Here is a 23,636-nt window from a genome sequence, read left to right on the forward strand (position 1 = left end):
GTAGGTACTTGTTACATGAACCTAATGTGACCAAGTTGATACTCTGGCTGTCTACCAACAGGCACATTTCCAGATGTTTCTCTGCACACAGAGTTATCTTTCCTGCATGCAATCTTAGTCCTTGATCTCCCCTAGCTCCTGCAGTGCTAACATGTAAGAGCTGTGTACTGTTGGAAAAGAGAGAAACAGACCAACAACCACAGACTTTTCAAAATAGAAATTTATTAAAGTGTATTTGTTTATAATTCCCAAAGCTTAAAACCATCTTTTCCTTGAGTCAATAAGGTACTTGAATATAGACACTATACATGTATGTTTCACCATGCATCCCAGGCTAGCCTGGAACTCTATGTAGACCAGGCTGCCCTCAAACCCATGATCTCCAGGCTCAGCCTCCTGGGGATTACAGGTATGTATCCCCATTCCTGTCTCTTAACTTTTTTTTTCCTGTAAAGTGAAAAGGCTCAAATACCTGGAGTTCACTTAACTCTTAATACCTGGCTTTGGTTTGACTGCTCATTGCACCTCAGTCAGCACCCCTCCCCCAACACATCCCTGCTGAATCAGTACTTAAGTGACTGACTCATGGCTCCCTACCAGGTCATTAGGTGTTAGCAGCAAGTAAGAAATAAGAGGCAGCCAGCTCTGTTAGGAAATGCTGTTCTCTGTGATGCAGACAAGAGGACCTGGGAAGGCCCTGGTCACAAGACTGACCTGCTGCAGGCAATGCTGTCAGATGAGCTCATCTGCACAGTGGATATGTCTGTAGCCTTGCTAACAGTCCTGTCTCTCTGCCTCTAATCAGATCAGTCTCCCTAAGAAAGGGAGACAGGTCTCAGCAGGCACTGCTGTCATCATGAACACAGTGAGTTCATTAAGAACTTTGTTTTGTTTGGATGTGCAAAATTGCCAGTCAGGAGTTCGAAGTGAAAACTTGTTTTGTCATTGGCAGTCTTTATGTGTTCCAAGGCAAAAAGGTGAGAAGGTGCTGGCACGGTCCATCCCCAAGACTGGAGATGCCCCTGGCATTAAGGCACAAAGCAGAAGAGGGTATCCAGGTTCCATGGCCTTCCTCACTGAAGCTCTTTGGAAAATTTTAATTTGCAGTCTGAGATCTATGATCACAGCCTGGCTACTCTGCCTCCAGGTTCCAGTCTCTCCATGTTCCCTTTGGTCATAGCCACTTGCTTAGGCACCACAGGAGGCTTGGGCCCTTTGGAGTTCAGGCTGGGAAGGGAGGTAGCTCCAGGGACCATTTGCTGGCTTCGGCTCCATGCTGCCAGGAACTGGGAGAGAGGTGAGCAGTGGCCATCATAAGAAAGAGCAGCTGGAAGTACAATGCCTGGAGCAGCGGCCCCAGCTCTCTCCAGCTCTCAGCACCTACTGGCCCACTAAGTCATGCTGAGAAGTGGGTAGGCTAGGTAATAGCCCACACCCAAGCCCACGATCGCACCGAGGAAAATCCAGGTGTTGTAGGACATTATGGCCAGCATCACAAAGTAGCCAAGGACCACCTGAATGACATGGACTAGAGACTGGCCAAAGTAACACAAAAACCACCTAGGCATAAAAGAGAAACAAGTTAGTTAAACAGTGGTGAGCAGATGTGTTTTGTTAGGGACAGAAAGCTCTGGAGTCCCAGCACAACATATTTTACCTAGCAGAGATTTCTCTCCAAAAAGACATCTCCATATTTAGCTCTGAGCTTCCTGCCATCCTAGGCAAATGGGGAAACCATTATGGTTTATGTAGTCAATTTTGTCAGACAAGGAATAAGAAGGAAATCATTGGAAAGCCAGTCTCTCCCTTGAATTGAATGTGGGAGGTGGAGGAGCCATGAAAAGAACAGGGACTTGGGTGCCTATTAAATCTCTGAACCTTTTGAGTACTGGTTTTCTTATCAGTAAAACACTGGATGGTTATGAGGGTGTGAGACACCCAGTAAGGTGGCTGGTGATGTTGCAGGCAGGCTCGTTAAGCATAGGTGAGGTTGCAGGAAAGGCAGGTGGGGCCTGCAGCACAGAAAAGATGACTCCTTCTCCCATCAAGTGAGACACTAGGCTGATGGCAGTTCTTGCTTTGGTACAGCTGCTGTTCTCTTGCATTTGGGAGCCTGGTGACAGGCCTGCAGCATAGGTTAAAGTTCCCTGCAGTCCACAGAGAAATCCTTGGGATCCACCCAAGAGGCTGCTTGATAGGTAGCTTTGGCCCAGACACCACAGACCCGGGCTCTAATTCATCTTACTAAAAACTCCCTGGGGCCCAAGTTATCTTTCTATGTGTGGGGCTAATGTTGTTGGGGCGAGAGTGACTGCTCTGGCCATCCTTCTACTCATGGTTTGTACCTGAGGCGGTGGCCACTGGCTGGAGTTGATGTGGAGCCTGTAGAATCTTGGTCTGATTCCAGGATGAGCTGCTGGCTAGTGGTATTAGGCAGGTTCTCCAGAGTCTTGTGGAGCAACTTGGCTTTGGCAACCTTGACGCCTTCATACAGTATAGCCAGGAGCAAGACAACCAGCACTGAGAGGGCCATGCCTGTGAAGAGGCAAAGGTGAAAAATAGGTTTGGGTGTCCTGAATGGCGATTGCAGATAATGATAGTGTATCACGTTTCAAAAAAGCTAGGAGATGGTTTTACATGTTCTCATCATGAGCAAGTGATAGAAATTTGAAGACACAGGTGGGCTGGCCCTGATTCAAATGCTACTTAACTTAGGCATGTACTGAAACATCTCAAAGTGCCACATAAGATGGACAGTTTTTGCCAATTAAAGATATATAAATGGGTCAGGTGTGGTGGCGTGCATTAAAAAGCAGAGGTGGAGGAGGAGGAGGCGGAGGCGGAGGAGCAGCAGCAGTCATCTCTGCTCTACTCCCAGCACTGGGGAAGCAAACAGCAGGATACCTGGGTTTGCTGGCCAGTCCAGCCTAGCTTACTAGGCAGGATCCAAGTCAGTTAGAAACCGTATCTTAAAAACGAGGATGCCATCTGATGAACAGTCAAGGTTGTCCTCTGACATGCACATGGACATGCATACAGATGCACATCCACTTCCACACATAAGTGTACATGCATATAAATAAAGAAGCAAGATGGATGTTGGACACAGGCTGTATGTAATTCCAGGTACTCTGATGGCTGAGAGATCACAGTTTACTGCTGGCCTGGACTAGAGTGGATTCCAGGCTAACCTAAACAATTTAGTGAGACGACATCTCAAAAAGTAAAAAGGCCCAGAGACAGAATGCTTGCCTAGCATAAGTGAGGCTCAAGGTTTGATCCCCAGTACCCCAGAACAAGCAAGCCAAGTTGTAGGGCTCGCTGAAAAGCACTGCTTCTCCCCAGACACTCCCCAGGGGGCTATCCCAGGAGTCAGGACAGCCCACTCTCCACTCACTCTGAATCCACTCCAGCCACTGGTCTCTTCCTCCTCACCTTCATAAAGCTCAGACCTTCATCATCCCTTTGCTTCTCTAGACATTTCTTAGTAGTTCTGACATACTGGAATTGGTTTCTCATTCTGGCAAAGCCAGAGGCTGAGGATGAAGAAGCTACACAGCACCATCAAAATAGCTCCCCCACATTCTGCACACACCTCTATAAAGATTTCTTGCAAATGGAGGGGTATACACCTAGAGGCACACACTTTTCACGTTTAGGTACACCAGAAACCCTGGGAGAGGGTATGGCAGGAGAGCAACAAGTTAGAACACAGTGGGTATTTATTTTCCTCTTTGCCCAATTTTCCTAAATACTGTCTATTAGTATTCCATATATTACATTTATAGAGAAAAATCCAAGTTAGGGAATAGTAAGTATTTATTTGTGCCTCTAGGTAAAATGAACTCTGATGCTACCTGTGTTTTACAACACAAGATAATAAATGGTCCATCCAAAGTATTTTATGAGGCTTTATGGCGTAAGAGTATATTTGGAACTAGGAATGGTAGTGCATACCTGTGATCTCAGCACCGAGGAAGCTGAGGTAGGTGGATTGTGAGTTTACAACCAGCTTGGGCTAAATACTAAGATACTCTATATTCAATAAACACTCGCTAGTGGGAACTTATATGTGCCAACGACTTGTGGCTGAAGCCTCTAAGTAGCTCAGTACCTCAGGATGGAGGGGAACCAGTATTCCATAACAAGATTGGAACACTCTGCCTTACTCCTAGACTCTGGGGAATAGGCAGGCTGCAGGCTGAGTTGATCACCACTAGCTAGTGGCTTGTTTATGCCTATGTAAAGCATTTCCCTGAGTTCTGAGAGTTGCTTCAGCAAATGGTTGATGGCAGTTGTTGGGTCATAGCCTTGATTTTACTCACTTGCTTCCAGCTTCATTATCCAACTCCCACAGGACATGGACTCCCTTCTGTTCATACACATCTGCCTTATTTTTTCCAGGTTATTCTATAGTTTCAAAGATGTTCACTCCCATATATCCTACCCGCGCCCTCCTTCCAACATGAGATGGGAGCCATGTTCCCTCCCTTTTAGCCCGGAAGGGTCAAAGGATCGGTCAATAGATAGAAGATAATGCTATGTAACTTCCAAGTGTAGGTTTTATTTTTGTATGTAAATGTGTATATGTGTGCATATTCATGTGTATGCATGCACATGTGTGTGGGTGCACATGTGTGTAGAAATCAGGGGTCAACATTAGGTATCTTCTAGTGCTCTCTACCTTATTTTTTTTAGACTGCATCTCTTGCTGAAGCTAAAGATAGGCTGCCTGGCTAGTAAGTCCCAGGAATCCTGTCTCTACTCTTCAGTGCAAGGATTACAGGTGGATGCTGCCATGCCTGTCTTTTACGTGGGTGCTAGGAACCAAATCAAGGTCTTGTTGCTATGTCAGCAAGCACTTTACCAACAGAGCCTTCTTACCAGCCTCTAGGGTAGGTTTTTAAATCATGCATTTCACCCATGTTCTTTTTAGGACACCTGCTCTTAAAACCTAGCCACTCTGCCATGAGGAAGCCCACACTATAGGAGGAGCCACTGTGGGCTCAGATGAAGCCCAGCTGAGGCTGCAGCTCACAACCAGGACGAGACTCTAAACGCTCCTCAAAAGACTGTATCCAGCCACTGTCTGGCTCCACTGCATGAGAGGCCCTGAGTGTAGACTGCTCAGGTAGCACAGTCAACCCACAGAATCTTGGTGAGACACTAACAAAGTGCTGTTCTGCTTCACGGCTTAGTCTGTAGCTGGACAACGGCAATCCAGTGTAGGGAAGGGCACAACTGCCACAGCAGGCATCTGGATTGTTCCCAGCCTGCCTTAGAATAATAAATGCACAGTTCCAGCTCATTGTGCCTTCACTGCCCACAGAAAATAAAAAGAACCCAGGTTTTCTGCCGCCTGGCACTGACTTTCCCGATTCTTACCTGTAGGACTGTGGACTCTCCAGAAATCAAACAGAAGCACAGCCTCATCTGAGAAGATGAAATGCATCTGAAAAAGATGAGGGTCAGCATCACAGGAAGCTTGGACACAGGTCCTGCTTCCTAATGCTCTCCAACAGTTGCCTTGGGAAACCTGGGGCTATAGGTCCACCAGAAGCCACATGGAAGAGGAGGGGCTTGCCCAAGTGGGTCAATAGCACCTATAACTGAGCCCTGCTTCGTGTGGAAGTGAAGATGGGGAGTGCCTACCCTCACAGGGCCAACCACATGGAGATGTCCCCTCCAAACTCAATAGGAAGCCCTATGCCAAGCCTTATATACCGGCTCAGCCTTTTGCTTAGTTCTGGAACACATTCCCCGGAGCCAGCAGCAGTGAACCTGGACAGATGTGACAGTTTTTGTCAAGCAAGGCTAAGGAAAGATGTCTCCCATCTGTACACCACTCCTTCACGAGTCTCCTTGCTGACCCCAGTCTGTAGCCAGCACTGAGAAGGTGAGGAAGGTGGAGAACTTGCCTCAAATATGTGAGGCCCTTGTTTCAACCCCTAGGACCATTAAAAACATAAAAAAGGAACACATTGATCAGTCCAACTCCTCCCCTTTAACTCCATCTCAACTGTAAATGGGAAAGGGGAGCCCTGAAAAGGAAATGGGATTTTCCCTGGGTGTGCTTTGTGAGAAGCCTGGTAGCTCTTGACCAGTGTTCCGGGGAAGAGGACCTGGAGAGAGATTGTGGTTTCTCAGAAAGGCTGTCAGAGTCTGGAACTGTCGGAGGGACAGGAAAACGAGGGCTAGCTGTCACTTTGTCTGGAGGCTGTGCCATTGCCACTCTCTGTCCACTGAGACACCAGCGCCACTAACTTGTTGGCAGGTAAACAGCCCCAAGTTCACGATTATATGCATCTACCTTTTTCTTCTTCCAACTTCCTCAAAATTGATCATCAAAAGAGATAATAAAGAACAGTAGGCCGTGAAAAAAGAAAGGGACCTCTGCAGGAGCAGGCCCGAGCCAGCGACCTCTGCAGGAGCAGGCCTGAGCCAGTGACCTCAGCGGGAGCAGCCCCAAACAAGCAAGCTCCATAGGAACAGGCCTGAACAACCTCCACGATTGCAGAGCAATTCCCCGAGGGCTGAGCAACCTTCAGGAACACCGCGTGACCTCGGGGGTGACTAGAACCGTGGCCCTGACAGCACCAGGAGGAACAATCATCTAAGCCTTGGAACCACTGGCACCTGGAAAATTTATCAACAGAGGCACAGCCCCAACTACACCAATCAGAGAAAAAGATGGGTAGACAAGGTAAGAACACACTCAACATCACAAAGAACAACATGACACCAACAAAAACTAGTGGCCCTACAACAGCAAGACTTAAACACCCAAATATAGATGAAGCAGAAAAAAATGACCTAAAAAATAACTTTAGGAGAATGTTTAAGGAAATGAAAAATTCCCTCAAAAAATAGAGGAAAAGACAAACAAAAAATAAGCAAACACAAACCAAGGAAATTCTGGAAACACAAAATATGATAAAATGCTCAGGAATCACAAATGCAAGCATAAACAGCAGAATACAAGAAATAGAAGAGAGAATCTCAAGTGCTAAATATACAATAGAGGAAACAGACCTATTGGTCAAAGAAAACATTACATCTAACAAAAGCTTAACACAGGAATATATCCAGGAAATATAGGACACCATAAAAGAACCAAGCTTAAGAATAACAGGGATAAAAGGATAAGTCCAACTAAAAGCAAAGAAATATATTTAACAAAATCATAGAAGAAAACTTTTCCAACCTAAAGGAAGATATGCCTATGAAGATACGGGAAGCTTACAGAACAACAAATAGACTGGGTTGAGAAAAAAAAAAGTCCCCTTGCCACATAATAATCAAAACACTAAACATACAGAATAAAGAATATTAAGAGCTGCAAAGGAAAAAGGCCAAGTAATACATAAAGGCAGACCTATCAGAATTACACCTGACTTCTCATTGAAAGCCAGAAGGTGGTGGTCAAGCGTTATGCAGACATTAAGAGACCACAGATGCCAGCCCAAACTACTATACCCAGCAAAAACTTTCAATCACCATAGAAGGACAAAACAAGATATTCCATGACAGAACCAGATTTAACCAATATCTAGCCACAAACCCAGCCCTACACAAAGTACTACAAGGAAAACTCCAACCCAAGGAACAAACACCACAAAAACACAGAAAATAGATGATCTCACAGCAGCAAATCCCAAAGAATGGAAAAAACACACAATAATATCACCAACAATAAAAAATAACAGGAACTAGCAATCATTGGTCACTAATATTCCTTAATATAAATGGACTCAACTCACCTATAAAAGACACAGGCTAACAGATTGGATATGAAAACAGAATCCATCCTTCTTCTGCATACAAGAAACACAATTCAACCTCAAAGACAGACATCGCCTCAGAGTAAAGGGTTGGGAAAATTTTTTCAATCAAATGGACTTAAGAAACAAGCAGGTGTAGCTATCCTAATATCTAACAAAATAGACTTCAAACTAAAATCAATCAAAAAAGACAAATAAGGACATTTCATGTTTGTCACAGGAAACAATCCATCAAGAAGAAATCTGAATACAGAACGTCTATGCCCCAAATACAAGGGCACCCTCATATGTAAAAGAAACTTCTAAAGTTTAAATCACACATTAAACCCCACACACTAATAGTGGGAGACTTCAACACTCCCCTCTCACCACTGGACAGGTCAGTCAGACAAAAAATGAACAGATAAATAAGAGAACAGATGTTATGACTCAAATGCACTTAACAGACATCTATAGAACATTTCATCAAACATAAAAGAATATACCTTCTTCTCAGCACCTCATGGAACCTTCTCAAAAATTGACCACATACTAGAGAACAAAGCAAACCTCAACAGATACAAAATAATTGGAATAACCCCATGTATCTTATCAGATCACCATGACTTAAAACTAATTCCAGAAAGACCACAAACACAAGGAAATTAAACAATGCTCACCTGAATCATCAATGAGTCAAGGAAGAAATAAAGAAATTAAAGACTTCCTAAAAGTCAAAGAAAATGGTCACACAAACTACCCAAATTTAAGGGACACAATGAAAGCTGTATTAAGAGGAAAGTTCATAGCACTAAATGCCTACATAAAGAAGCTGGAAAAATCCCACACTAGGGAGTTAACAGAACACCTGAAAACTCTAGAACAAAAAGAAGCAAACTCATCCAAGAGAACTAGATGGTAGGAAATAATCAAACTGAGAGCTGAAATCAACAAAATAGAAACAAAGAAAACAATACAAAGAATCAATGAGACAAATAGTTGGTTCTTCGAGAAAAAAATCAACAAAATGGACAAACCTTTATCCAAACTAACCAAAAGGCAGAGAGAGAATATCCAAATTAACAAAATCAGAAATGAAAAGGGGGGCATGGACACAGAGGAAATACAGGGAATCATCGACCTGAAATATTTCGAAAACCTGTACTCCACAAAATTGGAAAACTTAAAGGAAATGGACAATTTTCTTGATAAATATCACTTATCAAAATTAAATCAAGACCAGATAAGCAAATTAAATAGATCTATAACTGCTGAAAAAATAGAAACAGTCATCAAAAGTCTTTCAAAAAAAAAGCCTAGGGCAAGATGATTTTAGCACAGAATTCTACAAGATTTTCAAAGAAGAACTAATACCAATACTCTTCAAATTGTTCCACACAATAGAAACAGAAGGAACACTGTCAAACTCTTTTTATAAGGCTACAATTACTCTGATACCCAAACCACAGAAAGCCATTACTAACAAAGAATTACAAATCAATCTCACTCATGAACACTGATGTAAAAATAATATAATACTGGCAAATCAAATCCAAGAACACACCAGAAAAAATCATCCATGATCAAGTCTGCTTCATCCCAGAGATGCAGGGATGGTTCAACATAGGAAAATCTGTCAATGTAATCCACCATATAAACAAACTGAAAAGAAATAAATAAACCACATGATCATTTCATTAGATTCTAAAAAAGCCTCCAACAAAATACAACATCCCTTTATAATAAAGGTGCTGGAGAGAGCAGGAATACAAGGAATATACCTAAACATAATAAAAGCAATATACGGCAAGCCAACAGCCAACATCAAACTAAATGGAGAGGAACTCAAAATGATCTAACTGAAGTCAGGAACAAGACAATCTCTCTATATCTAGATATTACAGTACTTGAGGTTCTAACTAGAGCAATGAGACAACAAAAGGAGATCAAGGGGATACAAATAGGAAAGAAGTCAAACTTTGCTGATGAAATGATAGTTTTAATATAGTGACCCCAAAAATTCTACCAAGGAACTTCCACAACTCATAAACACCTTCAGTAATGTAGAAGGATACAAGATTAACTTGAAAAAAAATCAGTAGCCCTCCTGTACACAGATAATAAATGGGCTGAGAAAGAAATCAGAGAAACATCACCCTTCACAATAGCCACAAATAGCATAAAATATCTCAGAGTAACTCTAACCAAACAAATGGAAGACCTGTATGACAAAAACTTTAAATCTTTGAAGAAAGAAATTGAAGACATCAGAAAATGAAAAGATCTCCCATGCTACTGGGTAGGTAAAATTAACATAATAAAATGGCAATCTTATCAAGAGCAATCTACAGATTCAATGCAATGCTCATCAAAATCTCAGCAAAATTCTTCACAGACCTCAAAAGAACGGTACTCAACTTTATATGGAAAAGCAAAAAACCCAGGATAGCCAAAACACATAGATCTAATGTACATGGGAAGTAGAAAAAGACAAGATCTCCTGAGTAAATTGGGACCATGGGGACCTTAGGAGAAGGTTGAAGGGTAGGGGAGAGCCAGGGAGGGAAACAGAGAAAAAAGTAGAGCTCAATAAAAATCAATTAAAAAAAGTTTTAATCTTGCCTCTAAAAAAACAAAAACAAAATAAAACAAAAAACAAATTACCCCCCCTCCCAACCTAAAGGATTCCATGAGAACCGCAGGCTGTTAAGACAGTCTGAGAGATGACTCTGTAATCAAGTCTGGGAGAAGCTGGGATAGCTCAACAGCTCTCTTTCCTGCCAGAAGGCAGAGCCCAGAGCCCTGTCCCCTGCCCACTCCTTTTCTTGTTAGACAGACTCTGACCCGGGAGAGTGCTGACCTTTTCTCATATCTGTTGGCATGTTGGCCAGCAGGATTTTGCCCAGACAGACTGGTTTCAGAGTCTGTGCTCTCAACACAACCTTTAAGGAAGCCCACGAGGAAGTTATGGCATGCCCAGGGTTATACTGTGAGGTGGTGGCAGCAGCAGGAATAGAACTCATGTCTTCATACCTGACCCTCATTCGACATAAATAAACAAAACTAATTTATGGAGAAAAATTTTTTCTTTTTGTTTTATACATACACACACACACACACACACACACACACACACATATATGGAGAGAGAGAGAGCAAGAGAGCACCTCACCATGTATTGGAACTTGCTATGTATACCAGATCTATCTGCCTCTGCCTCCCAAGTGCTTCGGTTAAGGTGTGCAACACTTTATCTGGCAAAAAAAAAATACTTTTATTTTTAATTGTGTGTATAAGTGTGTACCTGTGTGTGAGTTTTTGCATGTGCCCACAGAAGAGGGTCCCAGATTCCTCCTGGAGCTACAGTTGCAGGTAGCTGTGAGCTACCCAAGGATGACGTGTTCTGGGACCCAAATTGGGTTCTCTGCAAAAGCAGAACACAATGTTAACTGCTGAACCATTACATTTTGTTTTGTTCAGGGTCTTGTGTAGCCCCGGCTGGCCTTGAATTTGAGAATGATTCTGAACTTGTGATCCCCCTAATTCCAGCTTCGGAGTGCTGGGATAACAAGAATGAACCACCTCACTAGATTTCTGTGGCACTGGGGATTTAATCTATGACCCCGTGTGTGCTAGACAAGCACTTGACCATCTGAGTCTTTGATTGTTAGTTTTAACATTTCCAAAAAAATGTGAAAATGGCAGAGACAAGGTCACACTGGTAGAAAAGAAGGGAAGAAGCTAGGAAAGGAGAAAAATATAGGAGAAAAGAGATCCATGCAATCACAATGGTGGTGCTTAGGCCTTTAAGGATAAAGAAACGAAGCAAACAAGACCATGGTATGTGAGGACAGGGAAGAAAAGCCAGTGCTTAAGGCACTACAGCTGAAAAACAGGATGCAAAGCAAGGGGGTAGAGGTGAGGAGGAAAGACGCCTGGGCGGACCACAGGTGCGCGTAATCCTGGTTCCACACGCACAGGGAATACAGGTGAACCACTGAGGGCAGAGACTGTCAACAAGTCCCACGCTGCCCAGGTAGCTTAGTGAAGGACCTCAGATCTTTACTAAAAATGCACTGCCTGGGCTCCTTAGACCTGTCAATCAGAACCCAGGGGAAGAGGTTCGGGTGAGCACTGGGCATGGTACAGTTTGAACAGAGGAGCAAAGCCCAGTGGACAGAATACAGATTCTGAAGTTGAACATCCTGTATCTGCCTTCCTTTTCTGCTAGGACCTTGAGCAAGCCACACAACAAGCTCCTACTAGAGCTCAGTCTCCCCATCTGTAAAATGGGGACTGAACCCCAGGAAGTCTCTCAGATCCCTGTGAACTTTGTGCAGACAGGCTCCCACTGTGGGTTTCACAAGAGGAAACAAATCCATGGGTGCTCTGTTCCCCACGTTCAGACCCTGTAGACCAGACCTGGGAAGAGGCATGGCTGCCTTACTTGGCATACATAGCTTTTGGTTCTGAAAAGGGCCTGACCTTCAGAAGACCCGGAGGAGAGTGAAGTCATCGGCCTTCCGAGGGCCTGCACAGGCTTGCACTGCTTCAGCTCCTGCCAGTAGCTCCCCCGCCCAACATCTCTGCTACTGCCAGCAACTGTTAACGGGCCTTTGTTTAAAGGTCCATGTATTCAGTCACGGAACTTTCTAGAAAGCATAAGTTACTCTTCAAATTGCAGCATGTTTCATAAGCACTCTGGGTATTTCTGGAGCAAGAATCTGTAGTGTTATGGTTGGAGAAATAGTCGAAACCACCATGTCCCCAGCCTACTACTAGTTGGCCAGGTAAATTATTTAACAACTTCAAAATCATGTTAACGATAAGCAGTTTATCTCCCTAATATGAAAGTAGTAGCTGGCCCCCCTGCCTCATCCTCCCGTCTGTGGGGCCACAAAATCCCACAGCTCAGCCTGTTTGGGCTCTGGGGACCTGTAATTGAGTGCACCCAGGCCGGTGGGAGGTCCCCTCCTTCATTTGACTGCCCGGGGCAAGGTAGGCCTTTGTCTGAGAGCTGCTTGGCCTGCAAGGGGACCTGACAGTCTGCCAGAGGATCCATCATTCTTTGGGGTGAGTGAGGAGTGAGTGCCCGAACCGCGGCAGCTGCCCGGAGAGGGACCTCCAACTCTCCACAACTCCCCCTGCCACCAGCACACTTCCTGCTCTTCCTGCAGGGGTTATTCTCCCCGGATACTGCCTCTCTCTCCCTGTCCCTTCCCAGCTTGCACCCAGAATCCTCCCCCCCCTCCCCCTGCCTCATCCTCCCGTCTTTGGGGCCACAAAATCCCACAGCTCAGCCTGTTTGGGCTCTGGGGACCTGTAATTGAGTGCACCCAGGCCGGTGGGAGGTCCCCTCCTTCATTTGACTGCCCGGGGCAAGGTAGGCCTTTGTCTGAGAGCTGCTTGGCCTGCAAGGGGACCTGACAGTCTGCCAGAGGATCCATCATTCTTTGGGGTGAGTGAGGAGTGAGTGCCCGAACCGCGGCAGCTGCCCGGAGAGGGACCACCGACATTCCACAACTCCCCCTGCCACCAGCACACTTCCTGCTCTTCCTGCAGGGGTTATTCTCCCCGGATACTGCCTCTCTCTTCCTGTCCCTTCCCAGCTTGCACCCAGAATCCTCCCCCCCTCCCCCTGCCTCATCCTCCCGTCTTTGGGGCCACAAAATCCCACAGCTCAGCCTGTTTGGGCTCTGGGGACCTGTAATTGAGTGCACCCAGGCCCGTGGGAGGTCCCCTCCTACATTGGCCTGCCTGGGGCAGGGTAGGCCTTTGTCTGAGAGCTGCTTGGCCTGTAAGGGGACCTGACAGTCTGCCAGAGGATCTATCATTCTTTGGGACACTGCAGTCCTGATGACGACTTCTGGAGATGCACTTTCATACCTCGCTGACCTCTCAACACAGTAGCACCAGTGATATTTTCTTAGTTGTTCTCAGGTGTCCTGCTCCAGTTCTAAGGCCATCCACCCAAAGGGGCCAGACTCTGGCCTCCAGGCAGGTCTGAGGATTCCTGCGGAGGGGTGCGGGCTCCTTCAGATTGTGCTGCCAGGTTCGCTGTGTGGTATTCCATCCCGCCCTGTCCCCACCTTGGCCCTTTTGTCTGGGCTGCGACCCTGGGCTGCCTGGAATCCCTGATCCTGTGCCCTGACATTCCATCTGAACTGGTGAGTGAATGCGGACCCTGGGGCAACCTGCCCTGGAAGAGAGCACAGACCCCCTACCCCCACGTCCCTCTGCAGGCTTGTGTCTGTTTCTCCCGTCCCTGTGTCTCCCAAGCTTTCCCTAGTGTTCTCAGGTGCCCTGCTCCAGTTCTAAGGCCATCCACCCAAAGGGGTCAGACTCTGGCCTCCAGGCAGGTCTGAGGATTCCTGCGGAGAGGTGCGGGCTCCTTCAGATTGTGCTGCCAGGTTTGCTGTGTGGTATTCCACCAGTTCAGTTCCACCTGAACTGGTGTCCTGCTCCTGTTCTAAGGCCATCCACCCAGAGGAATCAGACTCTGGCCTCCAGGCAGGTCTGGGGATTCCCGCAAGGGAGTGCGGGCTTCTTCAGATTGTGACGCAAGGAATAGGTCCTCCTCTGACACAGGGGAGATCCAACCAGTTTCAGTCACAGCAAAGATTGGTCTAGGACACCAAACGCCTCCGGGCTCCTTTTGAAGGAAGAGATGGGCAGGCGCCAATGCAGGAGCTCCTCCAACAACATGAAAGGCAACATGACATCACCACAAGCCAGACATCCCGAAACAACAAGAATTGAACACCCTACCCCAGAAGATATAGAAGAATCCGACCTTAAACAGTACTTTATGAAAATAATAGAGGACCTTAAACAGGAGGTAAAAAACTGCCATAAAGAAATGGAGTTGACAAACAAAAAGGTAGACGAAATAAATAAATCTCTCAAAGATACCCAAGAAAAACAAGAAAAACAAGAAAAAGCAATCAAACAGGTAAGGGAAACAGTACAAGACCTGATACATGAAATGGAGGTATTGAAGAAAACACAATCTGAGGGACGACTGGAAATGGAAACTCTGAGTAAACGAACAGAAACTTCAGAGACAAGTATTTCCAACCGAATACAAGAGATGGAAGAAAGAATCTCGGACTCTCAAGATACTATAGAGGAAATAAACTCACAGATTAAAGAACTAAACAAATCTAACAAATTCTTAACACAAAACATTCAGGAAATCTGGGACACCATGAAAGACCAAACCTAAGAATAATTGGGGTAGAAGAAGGAGAAGAATTACAACTCAAAGGCCCAGAAAACATATTCAACAAAATTATAGAAGAAAACTTCCCCAACCTAAAGAAGGATGTTCCTATGAAGGTACAAGAAGCCTACAGAACACCAATAGACTGGATCAAAAGAAAGCATCCCCACGCCATATAATAATCAAAACACAAAACATACAGAATAAAGAACAGATATTAAGAGCTGCAAAGGAAAAAGGTCAAATAACATATAAAGGGAAACCTATCAGAATTACACCTGATTTCTCAATGGAAACCATGAAAGCCAGAAGAGCTTGGATAGATGTGCTACAGACACTAAGGGAACATGGATGCAAGCCTAGACTACTATACCCAGCAAAGCTTGCATTCACCATTGATGGAGAAAACAAGATATTCCAGGACAAAAACAGATTTAAACAATACGCAGCCACAAATCCAGCCTTGCAGAAAGTAATAGAAGGAAAATCACAAACCAAGGAGTCCAACAACGCCCACAATAACTCAGGCATCTAGCGACCCTTCACCAGCACAACTAGAAGAAGGGAAACACACAAACTCTACTACTAAAAATGACTGAAGTTAACAACCACTGGTCATTAATATCACTTAATATCAATGGACTCAATTCACCTATAAAAAGGCACAGGCTAAGAGACTGGATACGAAAACAGAATCCAACATTTTGCTATTTACAAGAAACACACCTCAACCACAAAGACAGACACCTACTCAGAGTAAAGAGTTGGGAAAAGGTTTATCAAGCAAATGGCCCTAAGAAACAAGCGGGTGTGGCCATACTAATTTCCAACAAAGTTGACTTCAAACTAAAATCAATCAGAAGAGATGGAAAGGGACACTTTATACTCATAACAGGAAAAATCCATCAGAATGAAGTCTCAATCCTGAATATCTATGCCCCTAATATAAAAGCTCCCACTTATGTAAAAGAAACACTTCTAGAACTCAAGGCAGCCATCAAACCACACACACTAATAGTTGGAGACTTCAACACTCCTCTCTCACCAATGGACAGGTCAATCAGACAGAAACCTAACAGAGAATTGAAAGACTTAATGGAGGTAATGAACCAAATGGACTTAACAGACATCTATAGAACATTCCACCCAAATAGGAAAGAATATACCTTCTTCTCTGCGGCTCATGGAACCTTTTCGAAAATTGACCATATACTTGGTAACAAAGCAAACTTCCACAGTTACTAAAAAATATTAGTAACCACCTGTGTCTTATCGTATCACCATGGATTAAAATTAGAATTCAACAACAATGCTACCCCCAGAAAGCCCACAAACTCATGGAAACTGAACAGTCAACTACTGACCCACACCTGGGTCAAGGAAGAAATAAAGAAAGAAATTAAAGTCTTTCTTGAATTTAATGAAAAGACACAACATACTCAAACCTATGGGACACAATGAAAGCAGTGCTAAGAGGAAAGTTCATAGCACTAAGTGCCCACTTAAAGAAAACGGAGAAAGCACTCATTGGTGACTTAACAGCACACCTGAAAGCTCTGGAAAAAAAAGAAGCAGACTCACCTAGGAGAAGTAGAAGACTGGAAATAATCAAACTGAGGGCAGAAATCAACAAAATAGAAACACAGAAAACAATCCAAAGAATCAATGAAACAAGAAGCTGGTTCTTGGAGAAAATCAACAAGATTGACAAACCCTTAGCCAAACTAATCAAACGGCAGAGGGAGAACACGCAAATTATTAAGATCAGAAATGAAAAGGGGGACATAACCACAGACACAGAGGAAATTCAGAGAATCATTAGATCTTACTACAAAAGCCTGTATGCCACAAAATTGGAAAATGTAAAAGAAATGGACAGTTTTTTAGATAAATACCATATACCAAAGTTAAACCAGGACCAGGTAAATGCTCTAAATCGTCCTGTTAGTCGCGAAGAATTAGAAACTGTTATCAGAAACCTCCCTACCAAAAAGAGCCCAGGACCAGATGGTTTCAATGCGGAATTCTACCAGAACTTCCAAGAAGACCTAATACCTATACTCCTTAAGGTATTTCATAATATAGAAACAGAAGAGTCACTGCCAAATTCCTTCTATGAAGCTACAGTTACCCTGATACCTAAACCACACAAAGACTCAACCAAGAAAGAGAATTACAGGCCAATCTCACTCATGAACATTGACGCAAAAATTCTCAATAAAATACTGGCAAACCGAATCCAAGAACACATTAGAAAAATTATCCATTACGATCAAGTAGGCTTCATCCCAGAGATGCAGGGCTGGTTCAACATACGAAAATCTATCAATGTAATCCATCATATAAATAAACTGAAGGAAAAAAACCATATGGTCATCTCATTAGATGCTGAAAAAGCATTTGACAAAATTCAGCACCCTTTTATGATAAAGGTCTTGGAGAGATTAGGGATACAAGGGTCATTCCTAAATATAATAAAAGCTATTTACAGCAAGCCGACAGCTAACATCAAATTAAACGGAGAGAAACTCAAGGCTATCCCACTAAATTCAGGAACACGACAAGGCTGTCCACTCTCTCCTTATCTCTTCGATATAGTGCTTGAAGTTCTAGCAATAGCAATAAGACAACATAAGGGAATCAAGGGGATTCAATTTGGAAAGGAAGAAGTTAAACTTTCATTATTTGCAGATGATATGATAGTATACATAAGCGACCCCAAAAACTTCACCAAAGAACTCCTACAGCTGATAAACTCCTTTAGTAGCATGGCAGGATACAAGATCAACTCCAAAAAATCAGTCGCCCTCCTATACACAAAGGATAAGGAAGCAGAGAGGGAAATCAGAGAAGTATCACCTTTCACAATAGCCACAAATAGCATAAGATATCTGGGAGTATCTCTAACCAAGGAAGTGAAGGATTTATTTGACAAGAACTTTAAGTCTTTGAAGAAAGAAATTGAAGAGGATACCAGAAAATGGAAGGATCTCCCCTGCTCGTGGATTGGGAGGATCAACATAGTAAAAATGGCAATTCTACCAAAAGCAATCTATAGATTTAATGCAATCCCAATCAAGGTCCCATTAAAATTCTTCACAGAGATTGAGAGGACAATAATCAACTTTATATGGAAAAACAAGAAACCCATGATAGCCAAAAAAATCTTATACAATAAAGGTACTTCTGAAGGCATTACCATCCCTGACTTCAAACTCTATTACAAAGCTACAGTATTGAAAACAGCTTGGTATTGGCATAAAAACAGAGAAGTTGACCAATGGAATCGTATAGAAGACCCGGATCTTAAACCACAAACCTACGAACACCTGATTTTTGATAAAGGAGCAAAAAGTACACAATGGAAGAAAGAGGGCATCTTCAACAAATGGTGCTGGCATAACTGGATGTCAACCTGTAGAAGAATGAAAGTAGATCCATATCTATCACCATGCACAAAACTCAAGTCCAAATGGATTAAAGACCTCAATATTAATCTGAACACACTCAGCTTGATAGAGGAGAAAGTGGGGAGTACTCTACAACAAATGGGCACAGGGAACCGTTTCCTGCGCATAACCCCAGCTGCACAGACATTAAGGGCAACATTGAATAAATGGGACCTCCTGAAGTTGAGCAGCTACTGTAAAGCAAAGGACATTGTCACTAAGACACAAAGGCAGCCTACTGACTGGGAAAAGATCTTCACCAACCCTGCAACTGACAAAGGTCTGATCTCTAAAATATATAAGGAACTCAAGAGACTAGACGGTAAAATGCCAATTAACCCAATTAAAAAATGGGGCGCTGAACTGAACAGAGAATTCTCAACAGAAGAAGTTCAAATGGCCAAAAGACACTTAAGGTCATGCTCAACCTCCCTAGCTATCAGGGAAATGCAAATCAAAACAAGTTTGAGATATCATCTTACACCTGTCAGATTGGCTAAAATCCAAAACACCAATAATAACCTTTGCTGGAGAGGTTGTGGGGTAAGGGGTACACTCATCCATTGCTGGTGGGAATGCACACTTGTGCAACCACTTTGGAAAGCAGTGTGGCGGTTTCTCAGGAAATTCGGGATCAACCTACCCCAGGACCCAGCAATTCTACTATTGGGAATCTACCCAAGAGATGCCCAATCATACAACAAAAGTATATGCTCATCTATGTTCATAGCAGCATTATTTGTAATAGCCAGATCCTGGAAACAACCTAGATGCCCTTCAGTGGAAGAATGGATGAAGAAACTATGGAATATATACATGCTAGAATACTACTCAGCGGTAAAAAACAATGACATCTTGAATTTTGCAGGCAAATGGATGGAAATAGAAACCACTATTCTGAGTGAGGTAACCCAGACCCAAAAAGATGAACATGGGATGTACTCACTCATAATCGGTTTCTAGCCATAATTAAAGGACATCGAGCCTATAAATTTGGGATCCTTGAGAAGATAATAAGAAGGTGAACTCCCAAAAAAAGATATAGTAATCCTCCTGGATATTGGAAGTAGACACGATCGCCAGGCAAAATTGGGAACTTGAGGGTTGGGCGAGACTGGGCCAAGGGAAGATGGGGAGAGAAAAATGTGAAGGGGAGAACGGGGGGAGCTCGGAGGAATGGGGTGCTTGGGATATAGGAAGGGTGGATATGGGAGCAGGGAAGCATATATCTTAATTTAAGGAGCTACCTGAGGGTTGTCAAGAGACTTGACCCTAGAGGGGTTCCCAGGTTTCCAGGGAGATGCCCCCAGTTAGTTCCTTGGGCAGCTGAGGAGAGGGAGCCTGAAAAGGCCAGTTCCTATAGCCATACTGATGAATTTCTTGCATATCACCATAGAACCTCCACCTGACGATAGATGAAGAAAATGACTGAGCTCCCAAGGTCCTGATGAGGAGCAGAAGGAGCGAGAACATGAGGGAGAAAGTCAGGAACGTGAGGGGTGCGTTCACTCATGGAGACGGTGGGACATAACTAAAGGGAGATCACCAACTCCAGTTGGAATGGGACTGATGGATCATGCGACCAAACCCGTCTCTCTGAATGTGGCCAACAGCGGGGGCTGACTGAGAAGCAAAGGACATTGGCGCTGGGCTCTGATTCTTCTGCATGGACGGGCTCTGTGGGAGCCTTCTCAGCTTGGTCGATCACCTTCCTGGACCTGGGGGGAGTTGGGAGGACCTTGGACTTAGCATAGAGTGGGGAACCCTGATGGCTCCTTGGCCTTGAGAGGGAGGGAGGGGAGGTATGGGTGGAGGGAAGGGGAGGGAAGGGGGAGAAGGAGGGGAGGGAAGGGGGAGGAGGAGCGGAGGGAGAGGGGAGGAGGAGGGAAGGAGATGGAAATTTTTAAATATAAAAAAAAAAAAAAACCATGAGAGAAAAAAAAAAAAGAAAGTAGTAGCTGGCAAACATAAAAAGTTAAAATAGTACTAAATAGGAAAATCATTTTGAGTTCCACCATCCTGAGACACCTTGTTAGAATTTCAAAATGAACAGTTGATGACCTGGAAAAATGCTCACATGAGAATAATACGAAGACACAAACAACAGGGAAAACTCCATGTATCCCGAGGTTGCTGTTGTCTGTGCTGCAGCTGCAGAGGCCTCTGGCCCCACCCTGCCAGGTGGAGGCTGTGCCTGTCATTCCACCCAGTATGGCTGGTAAAGCAGTAGGCATGAATGGCATGTCTCCAGTAGCTAATTTAGTCACTCTGGAAGTTTCCACATCTCATTTTATTCTATCATCCTTGGGTCCAGGCCAACTTCCTCAGGAGCAAAAAAGCAGTCAACACCTTTTGCTGTCCACGGAAAGCCCTACAGACAGCAAACGTCTCTCAACAGTGTCTCCTTTCCTTGCGCTAGGAATGTGTAGACCCTGAGGATGCAAATGACTGAGAGAAGGCTGGTAGCATTCCAACTGCTTAGCAGGGGAATGATTGCAGGCAGAAGCAGAGAAGCTGGGTGACCTGGGGAGGGAACAAAGTCACCTGTGAGAGGAGAGGCAAGTGTCTGGGACAGTTGGGAAGCAGGAGGCAGCTGGGAAGCCAGAAGGCAGGGTGTCCTCAACTAGTACTACCATATGGAACGATTCCACTTCCCTACAAAGTTCAAAACCTCTGATGTCCCTGCCTTCCTCACTCCTTCTGTATTTTGAACTATGAGAGAGAGAGAGAGAGAGAGAGAGAGAGAGAGAGAGAGAGAGAGAGAGAGAGAGAGAGAGAGAGAGAGAGAATCTAGAATCAGCACAGCCAGACTTACAGGAAGGGGCCTTAGCTTTAGCCGGCAGGTCTTGTGTTGAGATATGTAAGCGCAGGGCACCAGTTGTGTTCCCACTGGGGATAATAAATCTGTGTCTCCGGCAGTTATCTGTGCTTTATGAAGGGCGGCAACCTCACAGAGGAGGGACCGTAGCCAAAAACAGAGTCATTCACAAAGGCTTGTTTTCTTTTTTTCTTATTTGGGGTTAAACTTGAAGAAAAGTGTCTTCGTTTTTTAGTCAGACACTTTAGAAAGGGACGAAAGACCGTGTGCTGCCGTTGACTGCCTGGGCACCTTTATCAAGGGGTTCCCATTATTTTCCGTGTACGAGGATCAGCAGGAGGTGGAGTGCCTCCGTACCAAACAGCCTGGGTGGGCTTCCTGTCTTAGATTCAGAGACATTCTTTGTGAGATGAAGAAACTGATAGGATTTCCTCAAAGAGGAAGCAAGCGTCATTCCGTATCTAAGGGAGAACCTCACCAGGAAAAGACGTCTGTTGAAAGCGCTACTTTCAGATTCCGGGGGCAAGAAGGATGGGGAAGTAACTAGTTTTAAAGAAGCAGACCCAAGAACGTGTCCAGGTCAGGCCGATCTGGGGGTGTGTGCTCAGTGCACGCGCGTGGGCTGCGCTGAACCCCGCCGGGCCTCCCCTTGTAGGAAACCTTTCTGCAATGCCTCGAATTTGGCTAGATCCCGGGAAGAGACCGCGGACAGCTGTCCTCACTCTCCCCACCCACCTGTCCCACTTGGGGCTGGCCTGGCTGTAGTGACTGACACCCTGCAGGAGGGGACAAACAAACTCCAGAGCTTCACCTGCAGTGCCCCAGCCCTACTCCAGCTGTGACAGCGTCGCTGACACAACCTCCTCTCCAGCCTGGGGCCGGGGCTGCGAAGATCTCCGGGAGGGCCGCACAGCCGCCCATCTCCGTCCCCTCCGCTGCGCAACACAAAACTCACCGCCATGGTGCGCGCACTGGGCGGCCGCCCGGGTCGCTTCAGTCCGCTCCCGGCTCCAGACTAGGTAAGGCAGCAGCTGCTACCGCACCCCCGCCGCGCGGCTCACGTGACCAGGGCGAGGCGGCGCGCAGGAGCCTGGGAGTTGTGGTCCTCACTCGCCCCACCTCACGACCCAGGCCACGCCCCTCCCCCGCGGGGGACCCACGCTCCCATCCCCTCCCTCTCCCCCCCCCCAAGTCTTGGCTTCTCTGACGCCCGGTTTTCTCAATCCCCAACAAGCCCGGCCGCTTGCAATTGACTTTACCTTGGTAATTATCATAAAAATGTTTATTGCTTTTTTTTTTTTGATCAGACACCTAAATATTCACCCCAGAAACACAATAGCAACAAATTAGGAGTACATTAAATCAGTTACGCTCCAGTTGCCATTTTATCCTCTCTAGTTTGGTAAACTAACAGACAGTTGTAATTTTCTTTCTTGTGTGCATTGAATTATGATTATGTTTCTTTCTATATTGCACAGTTTTTCATCTTCATTGTAGGTAATACAAAATCTTAGTTCTCTTGGCTACATTAACAGACTATCCCAGACTGAGGGTTTATAAATCATGGACATTTATTTCTCACAGTTCCCAGTCTCCCCAGGGCTGCTTTCGGATTGCAGACCACTCTTTTCTCATTCTCCCCTCACACATACTAATTTGTATTTATTACTAGGTTAATAAACTTTTTCTCTTAGTAGTATTTCCATTTTTGAATACTGCTTTTTGTTTCATTGACCTAGTTTTATCAGGGATGTATATCAAACTTTAAACACTATTTAAAATTTTCTTTTCTGAAAATCAACAATCTTTTATATAAGCTATTAAATACACTTGGTAATCCTTTGCCAACCAATCTGCCTATACATTCTCTTCCAAAAATTTTGTTCCAGGGTTAGCTGAGACCTTGAGACTGGAGTCTGCTCTCTCAACTCAAATCCTGAGTTCTGGAGTATTAGCCACGAGTCTCAGACAAACAGCTTTACATATCTGAGGTTCAGCTTTCTGATAAGATTTTAAAAATTATAATAAAGTCTATGTCATAGAGGTGTTGAAAGGCTTAAATGAAAACATGTGTTGAGTTCTCAGCATTCAACCTGGCAGTGGAAGCTTGCTTGATAAATGGAAGCCATTGTCATCATTAACAGCAAATATTTCCTCCCTCGAGAGAAAGCCACCTGCAGAAGGTTAAGCCATTGCTCAGGGTCACACAGCTTCTGGCCAAAGCTAAGGGAAAGCACCCAGCGGGACACACAGGGAGATCTGAGCAGGGATTTGGGTTGCAAAGCAGGCTCTTGTGCCACTACCTGCCCCTTCCCTCTCAGAGGTCACAGAAAAATTAGCGATGTAGCCTCATTTATTTGCAAGTTTTCATTGACTTTTACATGCTT

At 44.6% G+C, this 23,636-nt stretch overlaps 1 protein-coding gene across 2 annotated transcripts; it reads right to left on the reverse strand.

Moving 5' to 3' along the window:
- Window positions 1-202: 202 nt before the first annotated feature.
- Window positions 203-22,312, reverse strand: Slc31a2 (solute carrier family 31 member 2). Of its 2 annotated transcripts, none has more exons than XM_038333908.1 (4): window positions 22,205-22,312; window positions 5,386-5,452; window positions 2,346-2,535; window positions 203-1,560 (listed from the first exon to the last, which is right to left on the reverse strand). In XM_038333908.1, exons 1-4 carry the CDS (start codon window positions 22,208-22,210, stop codon window positions 1,392-1,394), a joined length of 432 nt encoding a protein of 143 aa, XP_038189836.1. In that variant the 5' UTR covers window positions 22,211-22,312; the 3' UTR covers window positions 203-1,391. The 2 variants fall into 2 exon arrangements, with proteins under 2 accessions (XP_038189836.1, XP_038189837.1); XM_038333909.1 differs by lacking the exon at window positions 22,205-22,312 and adding an exon at window positions 22,061-22,180.
- Between the last annotated feature and the right edge of the window lie 1,324 nt (window positions 22,313-23,636).

The sequence above is a fragment of the Arvicola amphibius genome, chromosome 6 (assembly GCF_903992535.2).
Source record: "Arvicola amphibius chromosome 6, mArvAmp1.2, whole genome shotgun sequence".
In the NCBI taxonomy this organism is placed as follows: Eukaryota; Metazoa; Chordata; class Mammalia; order Rodentia; family Cricetidae; genus Arvicola; species Arvicola amphibius.